The sequence below is a fragment of the Somniosus microcephalus genome, chromosome 5 (assembly GCF_052327205.1).
Source record: "Somniosus microcephalus isolate GS21.2 chromosome 5, FLI_Smic_1.0, whole genome shotgun sequence".
NCBI lineage: Eukaryota > Metazoa > Chordata > Chondrichthyes > Squaliformes > Somniosidae > Somniosus > Somniosus microcephalus.
This window is the reverse complement of record NC_140991.1, coordinates 137,154,896-137,168,355: the sequence shown is the minus strand read 5'-3', so window position 1 is coordinate 137,168,355 and position 13,460 is coordinate 137,154,896. Positions and strand designations below refer to the sequence as shown.

Below are 13,460 nucleotides of genomic sequence, written 5' to 3'. Positions count from 1 at the left end.
ATTCGGATATGTAGGTCAATTGATGTTGCTGTCGGGATGACCACGGTTCGGCGGTCTTGGCCATGGCAAAAGTTAGTGGCTATGGTCCACGAAGGTGGTGAAAGGACGTCCTTCCAGGAGGAAGCGAAAATGGCGGATGGCCAGAAAAGGGGCGAGCAACTCCCGGTCGAACGTGCTATATGCTCGCTCGTTCCGCCGTAGCGGACAGCTGAAGAATGCCAACGGCTGCCACGTCCCGTTCACCCACTGCTCTTGCACGGTGCTGATTGCGTAGTCTGACGCGTCGGTGGTGAGGGCGATGGTGGCTCCTGGCAGCGGGTGCGCCAGCATGGTTGCGTTGGCTAAGGCACTTTTGGTGTCGGCGAACGCTCGGGCCATGTCATCCGTCCAGTCTACCGGGTTCTTGCCTGTCTTGCCCTTGAGGGCCTCGTACAGGGGCTGCATGAGTAGTGCTGCCTTAGGCACGAAACGGTGGTAAAAGTTTACCATGCCTAGGAATTCCTGCAGGGTCTTAATGTTTTGCGGGCATGGGAAGGGTATCACCGCCTCTACCTTCGTTTGTAAAGGAACCACTCCCTCTGCGGTGATGCGATGTCCCAGGAAATCAATTTGGCGCAGGCCAAACTGACACTTGGCCGGGTTGATAATCAGGCCGTGTTGGCTGAGGCGTCGCAAGAGGGTGCGTAGGTGACAGATATGGTCTTCTTTAGTAGGACTGGCAATCAGGATGTTGTCCAGGTAGACGAAGAGGAACTTGAGGTCCCGCAGCACGGAGTCAATCAGGCGTTGGAAAGCCTGGGTGGCGTTCTTTAACCCAAACGGCATTCGCAGAAACTCGAAGAGGCCGAATGGGGTGATGACTGCGGTCTTCTGGACGTCCTGTGGGTGCACTGGGACCTGGTGGTAGCCCCGTACGAGGTCGACTTTCGAGAAGACAGTGCTCCCTGCCAAATGGGCAGAGAAATCCTGGATGTGGGGGATCGGGTACCGATCAGGAGTGGTGGCGTCGATAGTCGCCGCATGGTCGCCATCCGCCGCCAGGCTTTGGGACGATATGGAGGGGTGAAGACCAGGGACTATCCGACCGGTGAATAATCCCTAACCATTCCATGGTCGCGAACTCCGCCTTTGCGACCGCCAGCTTGCCAGGTTCCAGGCGCCAGGCCCGCGTGTAGACTGGGGGGCCGTTGGTGGAAATGTGGTGTTCCACACCATGTTTCGTGGCGGTGGAGGAGAACGTGGGTCTTGAGAGGTCGGGAAATTCGGCGAGCAGATGAGCGAACTCGTCAGGAGTCGGGAAAGCACAGGCGACGGTGCGCGACGTGGTGTTACTGCAGTAACAAGGGATAGAATTGAAAGTTGCTGCGTTGATCAACCGCCGGTTCTTCACGTCGACCAGGAGGCTGTTGGCCACAGGAAATCCGTGCCGAGAATGGGTTGAGAAACCTTGGCCGTCACAAACTCCCAGTGAAAACATTGCCCCCCGAAGCACACCTCCACTCACCGTCTGCCAAATGTCCGAATTGCTCCGCCATTGGCCGCTTCAAGGGCGAGGCCGTGATTCCCCGCCTGCACATCGAGGGTGGACGCGGGTAAAATGCTGCACTGCGCTCCGGTGTCACACAGAAAACGACGACCGGAGAGTGTATCGGTGATGAAAAGCAACTTGCTCGTGTTGCCGATCGCCATGGCGGCCGCGAGGCGCCCGTTAGACCCGTTCCTCAGTAGTCGCAGTTGTTTTTTTTTGGGGAAAGCTGCAGGGAGGGTGGCAACGTCTCGCCTTCGCGTCGAACTGCGCGTGGTAGAAACACAGCCCAGCAGGCTGACGAGCTGTGGCGGCGTCTGTGGGGGATGGGCGCCTCGTGGCGGTGCAGTACGGCTGCGTTACCGCAAAAATTTTGTCCGCTTCTGCCGCGAGTGCCGCGCAGTCTTCCACCTCGGATCTGGCCAGGGCAGCTTACGCCTGCTCAGGCAGCTGGCTGAGGAATAGTTCACGGAATAGGAAGCATTCGGGTTCTGAGCCCAGGAGTGTGAGCATTTGGCTCATCAACTCCAAAGGCTTGGAGTCCCCGAGCCCGGGCATAGCGAGCAATCGACGGGCGCGCTCCGATTTAGTGAGCCCGAAAACTTGCAGCAACCGCGCCTTGAGGGTTTCATACTTGCGCTCCATTGGAGGGTTATCGAGGAGGCTGACGATCCACGAGGCGGTAGAGCTGTTGAGTGCGGAGACCACAGAGATATTTGGTCTGATCCGCAACGATGTCCCTCAGGGCGAACTGGGCCTCAACCTGAATGAACCACGAGGTCGCTTGCTGCTCCCAGAACTGCGGCAGCTTCAGCGAAACGGCGTTGGCCTCCATGTCGTGTTCTTTTTGCGAAAAACGTTCACAAAAAACGGGGTCACCAATGTAGGAATTGACGAATTCCTAACCAATAACTGAGGTCGACTCAGGAGATCAATCAACAGGTCTTTAATGTAAGACTAAACGAGTTCAAACAGTTTGTTGAGATCGATACAGGAGAACCACGAAAACAGGTCTTAACAAGATGGAGATTCCACGAGGACTGACTAGGCAGTCACGTGGTTTGCGACGTGACGTCATCGCGTTTGCCTGCGCTCTTAAAGGGGCCACGCCCCGTACATACAAACACTATATACAAAACACAGTAATGTCTAACACAATGGTACAGGCTTAGGCTGGTGTTAGAACATCGTTAAAGGGAATTATATACAGTTGCCCAGAGTCATTCAGTGGCTCCGCCACACTCTAATATAATTAGCTGTAACTGATCCCAAATATTCATTATTCTGATGTGCTGTAATTATTTATTACCACTCTGTAATCCACAAAATACCTTCTGTAAATACCACAAAGTTCAAGAAAACTTGCATCAACAAAATAGATTGTTGATGGGCTTAAACATATTGGCCCTAAATTTCCACAGGGGCTCTGATCACTTACCATAACTTTGGCAGAACCCCCAGAGAAATGGTGTAAATGGTTGAAAACAGCCATGTAGGAGTAATTGGGTCATTTTCGGGTTGGCAGGCTGTAACTAGTGGGGTACCGCAAGGATCAGTGCTTGGGCCTCAGCTATTCACAATCTATATCAATGATTGGATGAGGGGACCAAATGTAATATATTCAAGTTTGCTGATGATACAAAGCTAGGTGGGAATGTAAGTTGTGAGGAGGATGCAAGGAGGCTTCAAGGGGATATAGACAGGCTCAGTGAGTGGGCAAGAACATGGCAAATGGAATATAATGTGGAGAAATGTGAAGTTATCCACTTTGGTAGGAAAAATAGAAAAGCAGAGTATTTTTTAAATGGTGAGAGATTGGGAAATGTTGGTGTTCAGAGGGACCTGGGTGTCCTTGTACACGAATCACTGAAAGTAAACATGCAGGTACAGCAGGCAATTAGGAAAGCAAATAGTATGTTGGCCTTTATTACAAGAGGATTTGAGTATAAGAGTAAAGATGTCTTACTGCAATTATGTAGGGCCCTGGTGAGACCACACCTGGAGTATTGTGTACAGTTTTTGTCTCCTTACCTAAGGAAGGATATACTTTCCATAGAGGGAGTGCAACAAAGGTTCACTAGACTGGTTCCTGCGATGGGGGGATTGTCCTATGAGGACAGATTGAGTAGACTAGGCCTAGATTCTCTAGAGTTTAGAAGAATGAGAGGTGATCTCATTGAAACATACAAAATTCTTACAGGGCTTGACAGGGTAGATGCAGGGAGGATGTTTCCCCTGGCTGGGGAGTCTAGGACCAGGGGTCACAGTCTCAGAATAAGGGGTCAGCCATTTAGGAATGAGATGAGGAGAAATTTCTTCACTCAGAGGGCGGTGAATCTTTGGAATCCTCTACCGCAGAGGGCTGTGAAGACTCAGTCGTTGAGTATATTCAAGACAGAGATTGATAGATTTTTGGATATTAAAGGAATCAAGGGATATGGGGATAGTTCAGGAAAGTGGAGATGAGGTAGAAGATCAGCCATGATCTCATTGAATGGCAGAGCAGGCTCGGGGGGGCTAAATGGCCTACTCCTGCTCCTATTTCTTATGCCGTTTCTTTGGTGGCTCTGCTGAGCTCCCAAAACTACATCAGGAGATCAGGGCAATCCTTGCAGAAATTGAGGGCCATTTTTCATTTAGGAAACATAATTAACAAAAGATAACTTACCCTTCTACAATGGTCCTGTTAGCCAGCCGAATACAATGCTCCCAAAGGACATTAGACACTTGTAGTGGTATACGCACACGTTTGGAAACCTCAGATAACTTCTTATTGAACTGTTCAAACTCCTACAGTAACAGATGTCAGAAGTAAACATAAACATATCCTAATCCAACACATCCACACATTAAACAATTTGCATTTTTATACCACTTTCAACGTAGAAAAAAGTCCCAAGGCACTTTGCAGAGTTGCAAGGAAAAAAAGCCGAAGAGAGAGATATTGGGAAGGTTAACCAAAAGTTTCTTAGAGTGCTGAAGGTGTTTACAGAGATAGGGAGGGCCGTCATGGAGGAATCTAAACACAAGGATAAGAATTATAAAATTGAGGTGTTGAGAGACCAGGAAACAATGTAGGGATGAGGGTTTCAGCCGCAGATGAGCAGAGGAAGGGACGGACGTGGTATTTGTAATAGAAAGGGTATGGGCTTGGATGCTCATCTTGGGGTATAATAGGAGATTGAGATTGCAAACAGTTTGGTTGCAAAGGTACAGAGTTGTGACAGGGCTCAAAGACATGACCTTGGTCTTCCAAACATTCAAGCTGGAGGAAATTGTGTTCTCTATCCAGTCCTGGATGAACCAAACAGTATGACAGATCAGAGGCAGTGAAAGGGTTGAGATAGGTGGTGGAGGTAGAGGTAGGTCTCATCTGTGTGGAGCAAGTGTAAACTGACCCTATGCCAGTGGATTTCACCAAGGAAGAGTGTGGAGATGAGGAGAGGGCCAAGGACGAATCCTTGGGAGATTCCTGCAGTGACAGTGCAAGCGTGGGAAAATAAACCACTGGTAGAGATGCTTTGGCTACAATCGGAAAGGTAAGAGTAGAACCAAGTGCGGGCAGTCCCACTGAGTCGGACAGTGGAGGACAGGTATTGCAGGTGGATGATGTGGTCAATCTCGTCAAAGGCTGCAAAAAATCAAGGAGGGATAATGCACCCTGGTAACATTGGTTTGGGTTAGGATCCTCTTGGTGCTGGGTGGTTGGAATGCTGATTGGAGAGTTTCAAATAAAGAGTTGCAGTAGAGATGGGTACGGATCTGGGAGGCAGCAACACGTTCAAGAAATGATCTGCTGGTTGTCCCACTCTCCTCTCCCCATCTCCAGGACACTGCATGGAACAGTCAGCTTGTGACTGGGAGCTGAATCATTCACTGTCACATTCCTATGCCACTGATCATCTGCTTGAATTTGGTAGGTCAAGCAGCAGCATGGTTATGATCTGTTCTTAGCACCAATCCCTCTTACATGATTGAGTCCTAAATCGAGTCCCATTTCATTTTAATAAATTGTTATTCTATTGTTCTTATAAATAGTCTTGCAAAACATCAGGTGCCAACAAGAGGTGGCAGGTGGTTATCCTCTTCTCCTGTGATATTTCGCATGGCAAATTTCCAATCTAATTTAAATTGCTTGGGGAGATGCCACAAAGAGGGAGAGGTCACCACAGCAGACAATCTTGCATCAGCACTGGAGGAGACCTGGAAGGAGTTCACTCATCTGCTCCCCTGGCTGGGAGTGGCGTGTGGAAGAGAATCTCTCAGATATTTCACCCTCTAGGGGCACAAAGTTAAAAATGTACACTATTTCCACAAAAAGTTAGTTATTAAAATATCTGGTTTCTGGGTTTCTACCTGACCACAAGTTGAACTTTCGTACAGACAAATTAAATTTTCATGATCGGTGTGAAAATCTGGAGAAAAGTGAAAGCCACTTTATAATAGGCCAAGTTATTCTAAAATTGACAATTCTAAAAAAAAAAATCAAAATCATGTACAATTGTAGTATAAACTGATCATTCAATTGTAAGAATTTGAATACAGAATTTGGCCCACAAAACCCCTAAAAAGTGTTGCCAGTGATTGTGCTCAATGATGGTCAGGAACAGGTCATCTAAATTACATGCCCCTGGCGGATTGGCCATGGCACTAGGGGGACAGACACAGCTGCATGAGCTCACCCCAATGGAGAAGGTGGTGGTCGCCATCACTGGAGCGGCCATCGTTGAGCCTGTGGCCAGTGGCAAGGCCGAAACAATCGAAGGTAAGTGTATCCTCATACAAAATCCTCCTCGCACAATCTCTTCTGATTTACAAGCTGCAGATGATGTAAGCATGCAACTTTTGCTCTCACCCACCCCCCCCTGCCACATACTCACCACAACCCTACCCTTGTGCCTTTCTATTTTCAGATACCAAAGAACTGCAACCTGGCCAAGCAGTGAAAGAAGGCAGTGAAGATAAAGACACAGCACCGTCACTCAATTTCATGCTTGCAGCCACCAGCTCAGATACTGACACTCCGCGTACATTAGAGGATAGCTGAGACGCAGGATCTGCTCGTGATAAGTTACCGGGCATGAGTGGCATGCAGCCAGGGCAGGGGGCAAGGGTAGCGCAGGTGCCAGCTCTCTGGAGGGCAAGGTCGTACATGAATTCTGCTGCAGAGGACGCAGATGAGCACTTCGACGAGGCAGGCTACAGAAGAAGGCTGATCGGTATGCGCAATGAAATGCTTGGTGCATTGGCAGGCCTGGTAAAAAGCCTGACTGTAATGTCAAGGAGCATGGAAGAGTCTAGCACCAAATTGGCACAGGGCTTTACGCAGAGCTGGGAGCCCATCCTTTCCAGCATGGCAGTGACGGACAACTCCATTAACATCTTGCGGACCCAACCAGATGCAGCGTCTGATGGCCGATGTCTCAACTTCCATTGCAGCAGAAGCCACCCAACGTCTGGGTGCTGCAGTGGAAGCTCAGACTGCTGTCATGCAAGGTCAGCTTGCTGCCATGCATGCTCAGACTGCTGCCATCATGGCTGTGGTTACCAGTGTTCAGAAGGGCTTGCAGGCTGTCATAAGAACATAAGAAATAGGAGCAGGCGGCCATTTGGCCCCCGAGCCTGCCCCGCCATTCAATAAGATCATGACTGATCTGATCTTGGCCCCAACGCCACTTTCCCGCCTGCTCCCCATAACCCTCGACTCCCCTGTAGCTCAAATATATGTCTACTCCGCCTTGAATATATTCAATGACCCAGCCTCCACAGCTCTCTGGGGTAGAGAATTCCAAAGATTCACAACCCACTGAGAGAAGAAATTCTTCATCTCCGTTTTAAATGGGCGACCCCTTATCCTGAAACCGTGCCCCCGAGTTCTAGATTCTCCCATGAGGGGAAACATCCTCCCTGCATCTACCCTGTCAAGCCCCCTCAGAATCTTATATGTTTCAATAAGATCACCTCTCATTCTTCTAAACTTCAATGAGTATAGACTCAACCTTTTTTCATAAGACAACCCCTTCATCTCAGGAGTTAACCTAGTGAACCATCTCTGAACTGCCTTCCATGCAATAATATACCTCCTTAAATAAGGAGACCAAAACTGCACGCAGTACTCCAGGTGTGGTCACACCAGTGCCCTGTACAGTTGTAGCAAGACTTCCTTACTTTTATACTCCATCCCCCTTGCAATAAAGGCCTACATTCCATTTGCCTTCCTAGTTACTTGCTGTACCTGCATGCTAACTTTTTGTGTATCATGTACGAGGACCCCCAGATCTCTCTGTACCACAGCATTATGTAGTCTCTCTCCATTTAAGTAATAATTTGCTTTTTTATTTTTCCTACCAAAGTGGATAACCTCGCATTTTCCCACATTATACTCCATCTGCCAAATTTTTGCCCACTCACTTAACCTATCTATATCCCTTTGCAGACTCTGTGTCCTCCTCACAACTTGCTTTCCCACCTATCTTTGGATCAGCAGCAAATTTGGCTACAGTACACACGGTCCCTTCATCCAAGTCATTAATATAGATTATAAATAGCTGAGGCCCCAGCACTGATCTCTGTGGCACCCCACTAGTTAAGAGTTTGTCAACTGGAAAATGACCCATTTATCCCAACTCTTTGGTTTCTGTTAGTTAGCCAATCCTCTATCCATGCTAATATATTACCTCCAACCCAGTAAGCTCTTCTCTTGTCACAGCAGTCCAGCAATCTGTACTCCAATAGATTACTAGGGTTGCTGAGGTGCCACCCCGGGTGAATGGCAGTGGCTCCATGGAGCACGAACCTGCTGTCCTCTCTCAGGATGACAGCATTCGCTCGAGGTCGTCCTCCAAGGCCATCTGCACTCTCCTCCACTGAAAGTCAGAAGCCTTCCACCAGCCATACTGCAGCCACTGGGGTAACACTGTGTAGGAGCACTCGGACAGACAAAGGCACACTAAGGGAATGCACAAGGGTGATTAGTTGACGTTTGTATGCAATATGGCATGGTTTGATTTATAAATTTGGTTTGGAATGTTTATTTTGTGTTGGCTTTTAATTTTGCATTGTGGCCAAGCGGATGCTGTGATGGTCAGTGACAGAGTGAAGGTAAGGTGTGGGACTGTTGGTGAATGGGGAATTAAGGTTGCAGTTACTGGTATCACACCCAGATGAGTCAGTCATGGCCAGCCAGCCAGAAAGGGGCGGTCAGGTTGCCTCTTCCCTTCCATTTCCTCCTCCTGGTCGCCATATAGCTGGTGGCAAGGGCTGTGCGCTCATGGTGAGGTTGTGCAGCATGCAGCAGACCACCACGAATCTCGACACCCGCTCTGTCGAGTACTGCAGGGCTCCTCCAGAGCGGTCCAGGCAGCAGAAGCGATGCTTCAACACACCAATAGTCTGCTTGATGATATTTTATGTGTCAACATGGCTTTTGTTGTATGAATGCTGACTATGTGCCAGGTGGGTTGTGCACCGGAGTCATGAGCCATGTTGATAATGGATACCCCTTGTCGCCCAGTAGCCACCCTCTGGTTTGTCGTAGTGGCTCAAATACAGATAAGAGAGCAGATTGCCACAGAATGAAGGCATCATCACTGCTGCCAGGATACTGGGCATTCACCTGCATGATTTGCTGAGTATGTTCGCACACCAGCTGGACATTGAGGGCGTGGAATCCCTTTCGGTTGCGGTACATCTCAGAGACGATATGCATCGCCCGCAAAACGACGTGCATGGAGTCAATGGCACCCTGCACCATGGGAAAGCCTGCAAACCCCGCAAAGCCACATGCTTGCTCTGCTTCTGTTCTCTGGCCAGAGAGAAGGAAAGGTATTCAGCACTCTTTGAATACAGAACCTTACTTACCTCCCTTATGCAATAGTGGACAGCAAAACAGGGAGATGTTGCAAATATCTCCTGCTCCAGCCTGGAAGGAGCCCAACGCATAAAAGTTCATGGCCACCGTCACCTGCACAGCCACTGGCAATGCGGTCCTTGTCCTGCCCTGTGGTTGTGATTGTGGCTGCAGGTGGCAGATTTCAGTGAGGACATCCTCGGTGAAGCGCAGAAGTCTGACTCACTGCTCCTCGTTGAGGTTCAGGTAGGAATATTGCTCCCTGAACACCCTGGGAGGATATGGCCTCCTGCTGAGAGCCCTTCTCCTCCTCCTCACACTGCCAGCAGCTTGTTCTGCTCGGTCAGCTCTGCTCATTCTCTGTGTAATGCTGTAGACCAAGTGGAATGCCTACTACTGCACCCATGTCTTGGAGCAAATGGTCTGTGCCGTATTCTTGAAGTCAGGACAAAATCCTTCAGCACCTGCCACGCCACTCCATGTAGACTTTAGTTACTTGAAATAAATGTACAAATCACCAAACACTTCTACAAACTCAGCAACAGCCAGTAGAAATCAATCAGCAACTAACCTGCAAGTAGTTGGTGATCCCTTTAAATAGCACTGGTGGGGGTCCTTTCTGCTGCTGAATGCATGTTCAGCTATGCGTATTTGAGAGGGCATTAGTTGGATCTGCCTACTCTGCATACTTCCAGCGCATGCTCCCTGCGCCTGCGCAGGATACCCTACCCAAGATGACATCTGGTGCAGCCCGCACCAGAAGTGTGCATGTGCGCTGTGGACACCATTTTGGAACCAAAACAGCAGCCGTAGCACCCAAACAACAAGCGCTATTACGGAGCCAAATTTTGCGGCCCATGTCTATAATTCAGCTGATTAATAGTATAGGTTGTTCTAAACCTATTCAGTTACACTGTGGAGGAAAAATAGTAATTCCAGAAACAAATTCCTATATTCTGTGCTGTGAAATAATTTAATCAATTTAATAGATTTTAATACTTTGCAATAGCAACTGTTCCCAATCTTGCAGTTACCTTGAGAAGAGTATCGATGTACACATTGTGTTGTGACATTATTTCTTTGATATCCCATTTAACATTAGCCATAAGATGCAGCATCTGTTCGTAATCAATGGCTTTGGCAGCCACAATCCAGTAAATTGGTTTGCGCAGCTCACTGGCAGTTGACACAGTCTAGTTGGTGTTAGATGAGGAGAGAAAAAAAAAGGATAAGATGTCAACGACAGCAAAACAAACCAACAACTGGATAAGATTTTATTTCAGCAGAAATAGGCATTTTAAAATTGACCAAATTCTTCTCTACATCACAACTGTAATGTTAGTATTACATTTGAAAAATTCAGTCCCTACCTGCGAATAAAACTGCTGCAAAAAAGGCTTCTTGGCTGAAGGCATCATGGCATCAAGATGTGGCTGCAGACAATCAAATTGATCAGCCAGAAACACCCTGAAAAAGACAGACATTTAAGATCATTTATCATTAGGCAATTATTGTGCACATTGCAACTGTCATATGGAACATTAACCACTTCCTTGGTTCATGGTTGTAAAGGCACATTTCTATCAGAGAGCGCTGAAAAAGTGCATCAATAATCTATGGCTTCAAACTATCTATGAATTCATCTTTCCATTTGTTCTCAAAGGAAACAAATAATTCTATCCTATCCAAAAGGGGAACAGATTTCATAAGGAATGAAGGAGGTTTAGTAAGAATGGATAAAAAGAGGCAATGTAATCTGTTAGCACACCAACACATGGTGCTGTGGCTGCTCCATCGCTATGCCACTGAGTCATTGATCTTAAGCACAAGTGTTGTAACACGTTTCTTGAGATGATTATTCCCATCACTTCTCAATCTGAAATAAACACAGAAAATGTTGGAGATACTCAGCAGGTCAAGCAGCATCTGTGAAGAGAGAAACAGAGTTAACGTTTCAGGTCGATGACCCTTTCGTCAGAACTGGAAAAAAGCAGGAAATGGAACAGATTTTTAAGCAAGTGTAGGGGCTGGGAAAGGGGGGAGGAGATGAAAGAACAACAGTACAGCATTAGAAATGATCCTAAAAGCATCTTCCTGAATAGATACATTTCTGCCACAATCTGATACTTCTAGCAATTGCTACACAGCATATTCCTTTAGACAGGGGATTTGTACATTGTCAAAAAAAACTTTGGAACAAAAAAAAGGCTAAAGAAGGATCCAATAGATAACTGGATGACAATAACCTAGTTAAAATTTCAGTTAACTTACTTGCATAACGTTTACATTTTATCCATGAGACAACCAGCAAGTCCTGGGAACTTGGAACAACAATTTCCATTTATATTGTACCATTAACATAAAGTCTCAAGGTGCTTTGCAAATAGTCATATGGAAAACTGATGCCAAGCCACCAAAGGAGAGATTAGGAGGTGATCAAAAGCTTAATGAAGAGATTAGATAGAGAGGATTAAGCAGGAAATTGCAGAAAGTAGGATTTCTTTATCCATTTGACACAAAAGGTTAACTGTCAGATATAGCGCAGTCAGATGTTCATTATTGCTTCAACGTTAGGTCTGTAGTTAAGATATTTCTCTCATTAAGTGCTTATTTTCAAAAGTGCTATAATCCATAATTGTTATTTTCCATGACTCGTTAAAAAATTGAAACCAGAACAGTATTAGAAATGATCCTAAAAGCATCTTCCTGAATAGATACATTTCTGCCACAAATCGTTGTTGAATCAGTGTCAAAAAGTATTTTTTTTTTTTTTTAAGAAGAGAATTAGACAGCTACTTGAAAAGGAGGACTATTAGAGAGTATGGGGAATGAGCAGGAGAGGAATTAAACTATGTGGTTCATGTAGAGAAAAACACTGGCACAGACTCAATGGTCCAATTGACCTGTTTCAATGCTGAACATTCTATGATTCTATAAGAACTATGCACCATTTGATAGTAAATGCCTTGCATATTATTTGGACTTTCAGGGCCTCTCGTAGAAAGTAACAAAATAAAAATGTTGGTTTTAACCCTCCATCAAAATATAAGCAACTTACAAAGATTCTGTAGCCACAACCCTTTCTGCAAGACCATACAATGTTTCAGTAGAGTTTAGAACGACGAGGTGACTCAGATGTGGGCTGGGAACTTTTTCTTTCCTCTCTTCTGTAGCTGTCAAGGGACCAGAGGTTTCAGGTGGTGCCTCCTACAAAAAGATCAAGTTGCACAATTACTGATACAACAACATACATTTATATAGTGGCTCCTCGCATGAAAATAAAGTCTCAGGGCTCTGGCCAAGCAAACAAGTTGGACACTGAGAAATTGAAGGAGAAAAATTTGGAGGCAGCATTGGGAAGAGGATGGAAGGCCAAAGGCATGATTGAAGAGAACAATTTTTAGGATACCAATGAAGGTAGAGACGGTGCTAGCAAGGTGTAGTGATTTTGAGAGAAATTTCTAGAAAGCAGGGTGCAGTGATCCAGTGGTAGAGCAAGAACAATCAATAATGCGCTATCAGGGAAGTAGAGGGCAAGACCAAAGGCTTATAGCTAGAGTTCACTTGGTGGGGTGAACCAAGGTCATGGAAAAATTTGAAAATGAGGACTAGGATCTGGAAGTTGATTTACTGGGGGGAGGGGGGGGAAAACAGCCAGTGCAACTCGGCAATGATCGGGTGATGGGTTTGTGGAAAGGGACAAAGGCTACGGAATTTTAGATTAAATGAAGTTTGTGAGGGATGGAAGTCATAAGGAGAGCCATAAATTCAATGAGGCAATGGAGAGGCAATGTTAAGTGTTATTGGGATACATATTTTGAGGATGAGGTTATTTTGAGGTTTTTTTTTTTTAATTCGTTTCTGGGATGTGGATGTCACTGGCAAGGCCAGCATTTATTGCTCATCTCTAATTGCCCTTGAGAAGGTGGTGGTCAGCCGCCACCTTGAACCGCTGCAGTCCGTGTGGTGATGGTACTCCCACAGTACAGTTAGGGAGGGAGTTCCAGGATTTTGACCCAGCGACGATGAAGGATCGGCGATATATTTCCAAGTCAGGATGGTATGTAACTTGGAGGGGAACTTGCA

The 13,460-nt window shown here is 46.7% G+C and overlaps 1 protein-coding gene across 2 annotated transcripts in view; it reads right to left on the bottom strand.

The window, feature by feature from the left end:
- Window positions 1-13,460, bottom strand: part of vps50 (VPS50 EARP/GARPII complex subunit) — a 317,917-nt gene that overhangs the window by 5,137 nt on the left and 299,320 nt on the right. For both annotated transcript variants that reach the window (XM_085988277.1, XM_085988278.1), the window contains 4 exons: window positions 12,433-12,581; window positions 10,745-10,841; window positions 10,409-10,567; window positions 4,194-4,315 (listed from right to left, as the gene is read on the bottom strand). In XM_085988277.1, the coding sequence (XP_085844403.1) occupies window positions 4,194-4,315; window positions 10,409-10,567; window positions 10,745-10,841; window positions 12,433-12,581 (527 nt within the window). The remainder of the gene's footprint in view (window positions 1-4,193; window positions 4,316-10,408; window positions 10,568-10,744; window positions 10,842-12,432; window positions 12,582-13,460) is intronic.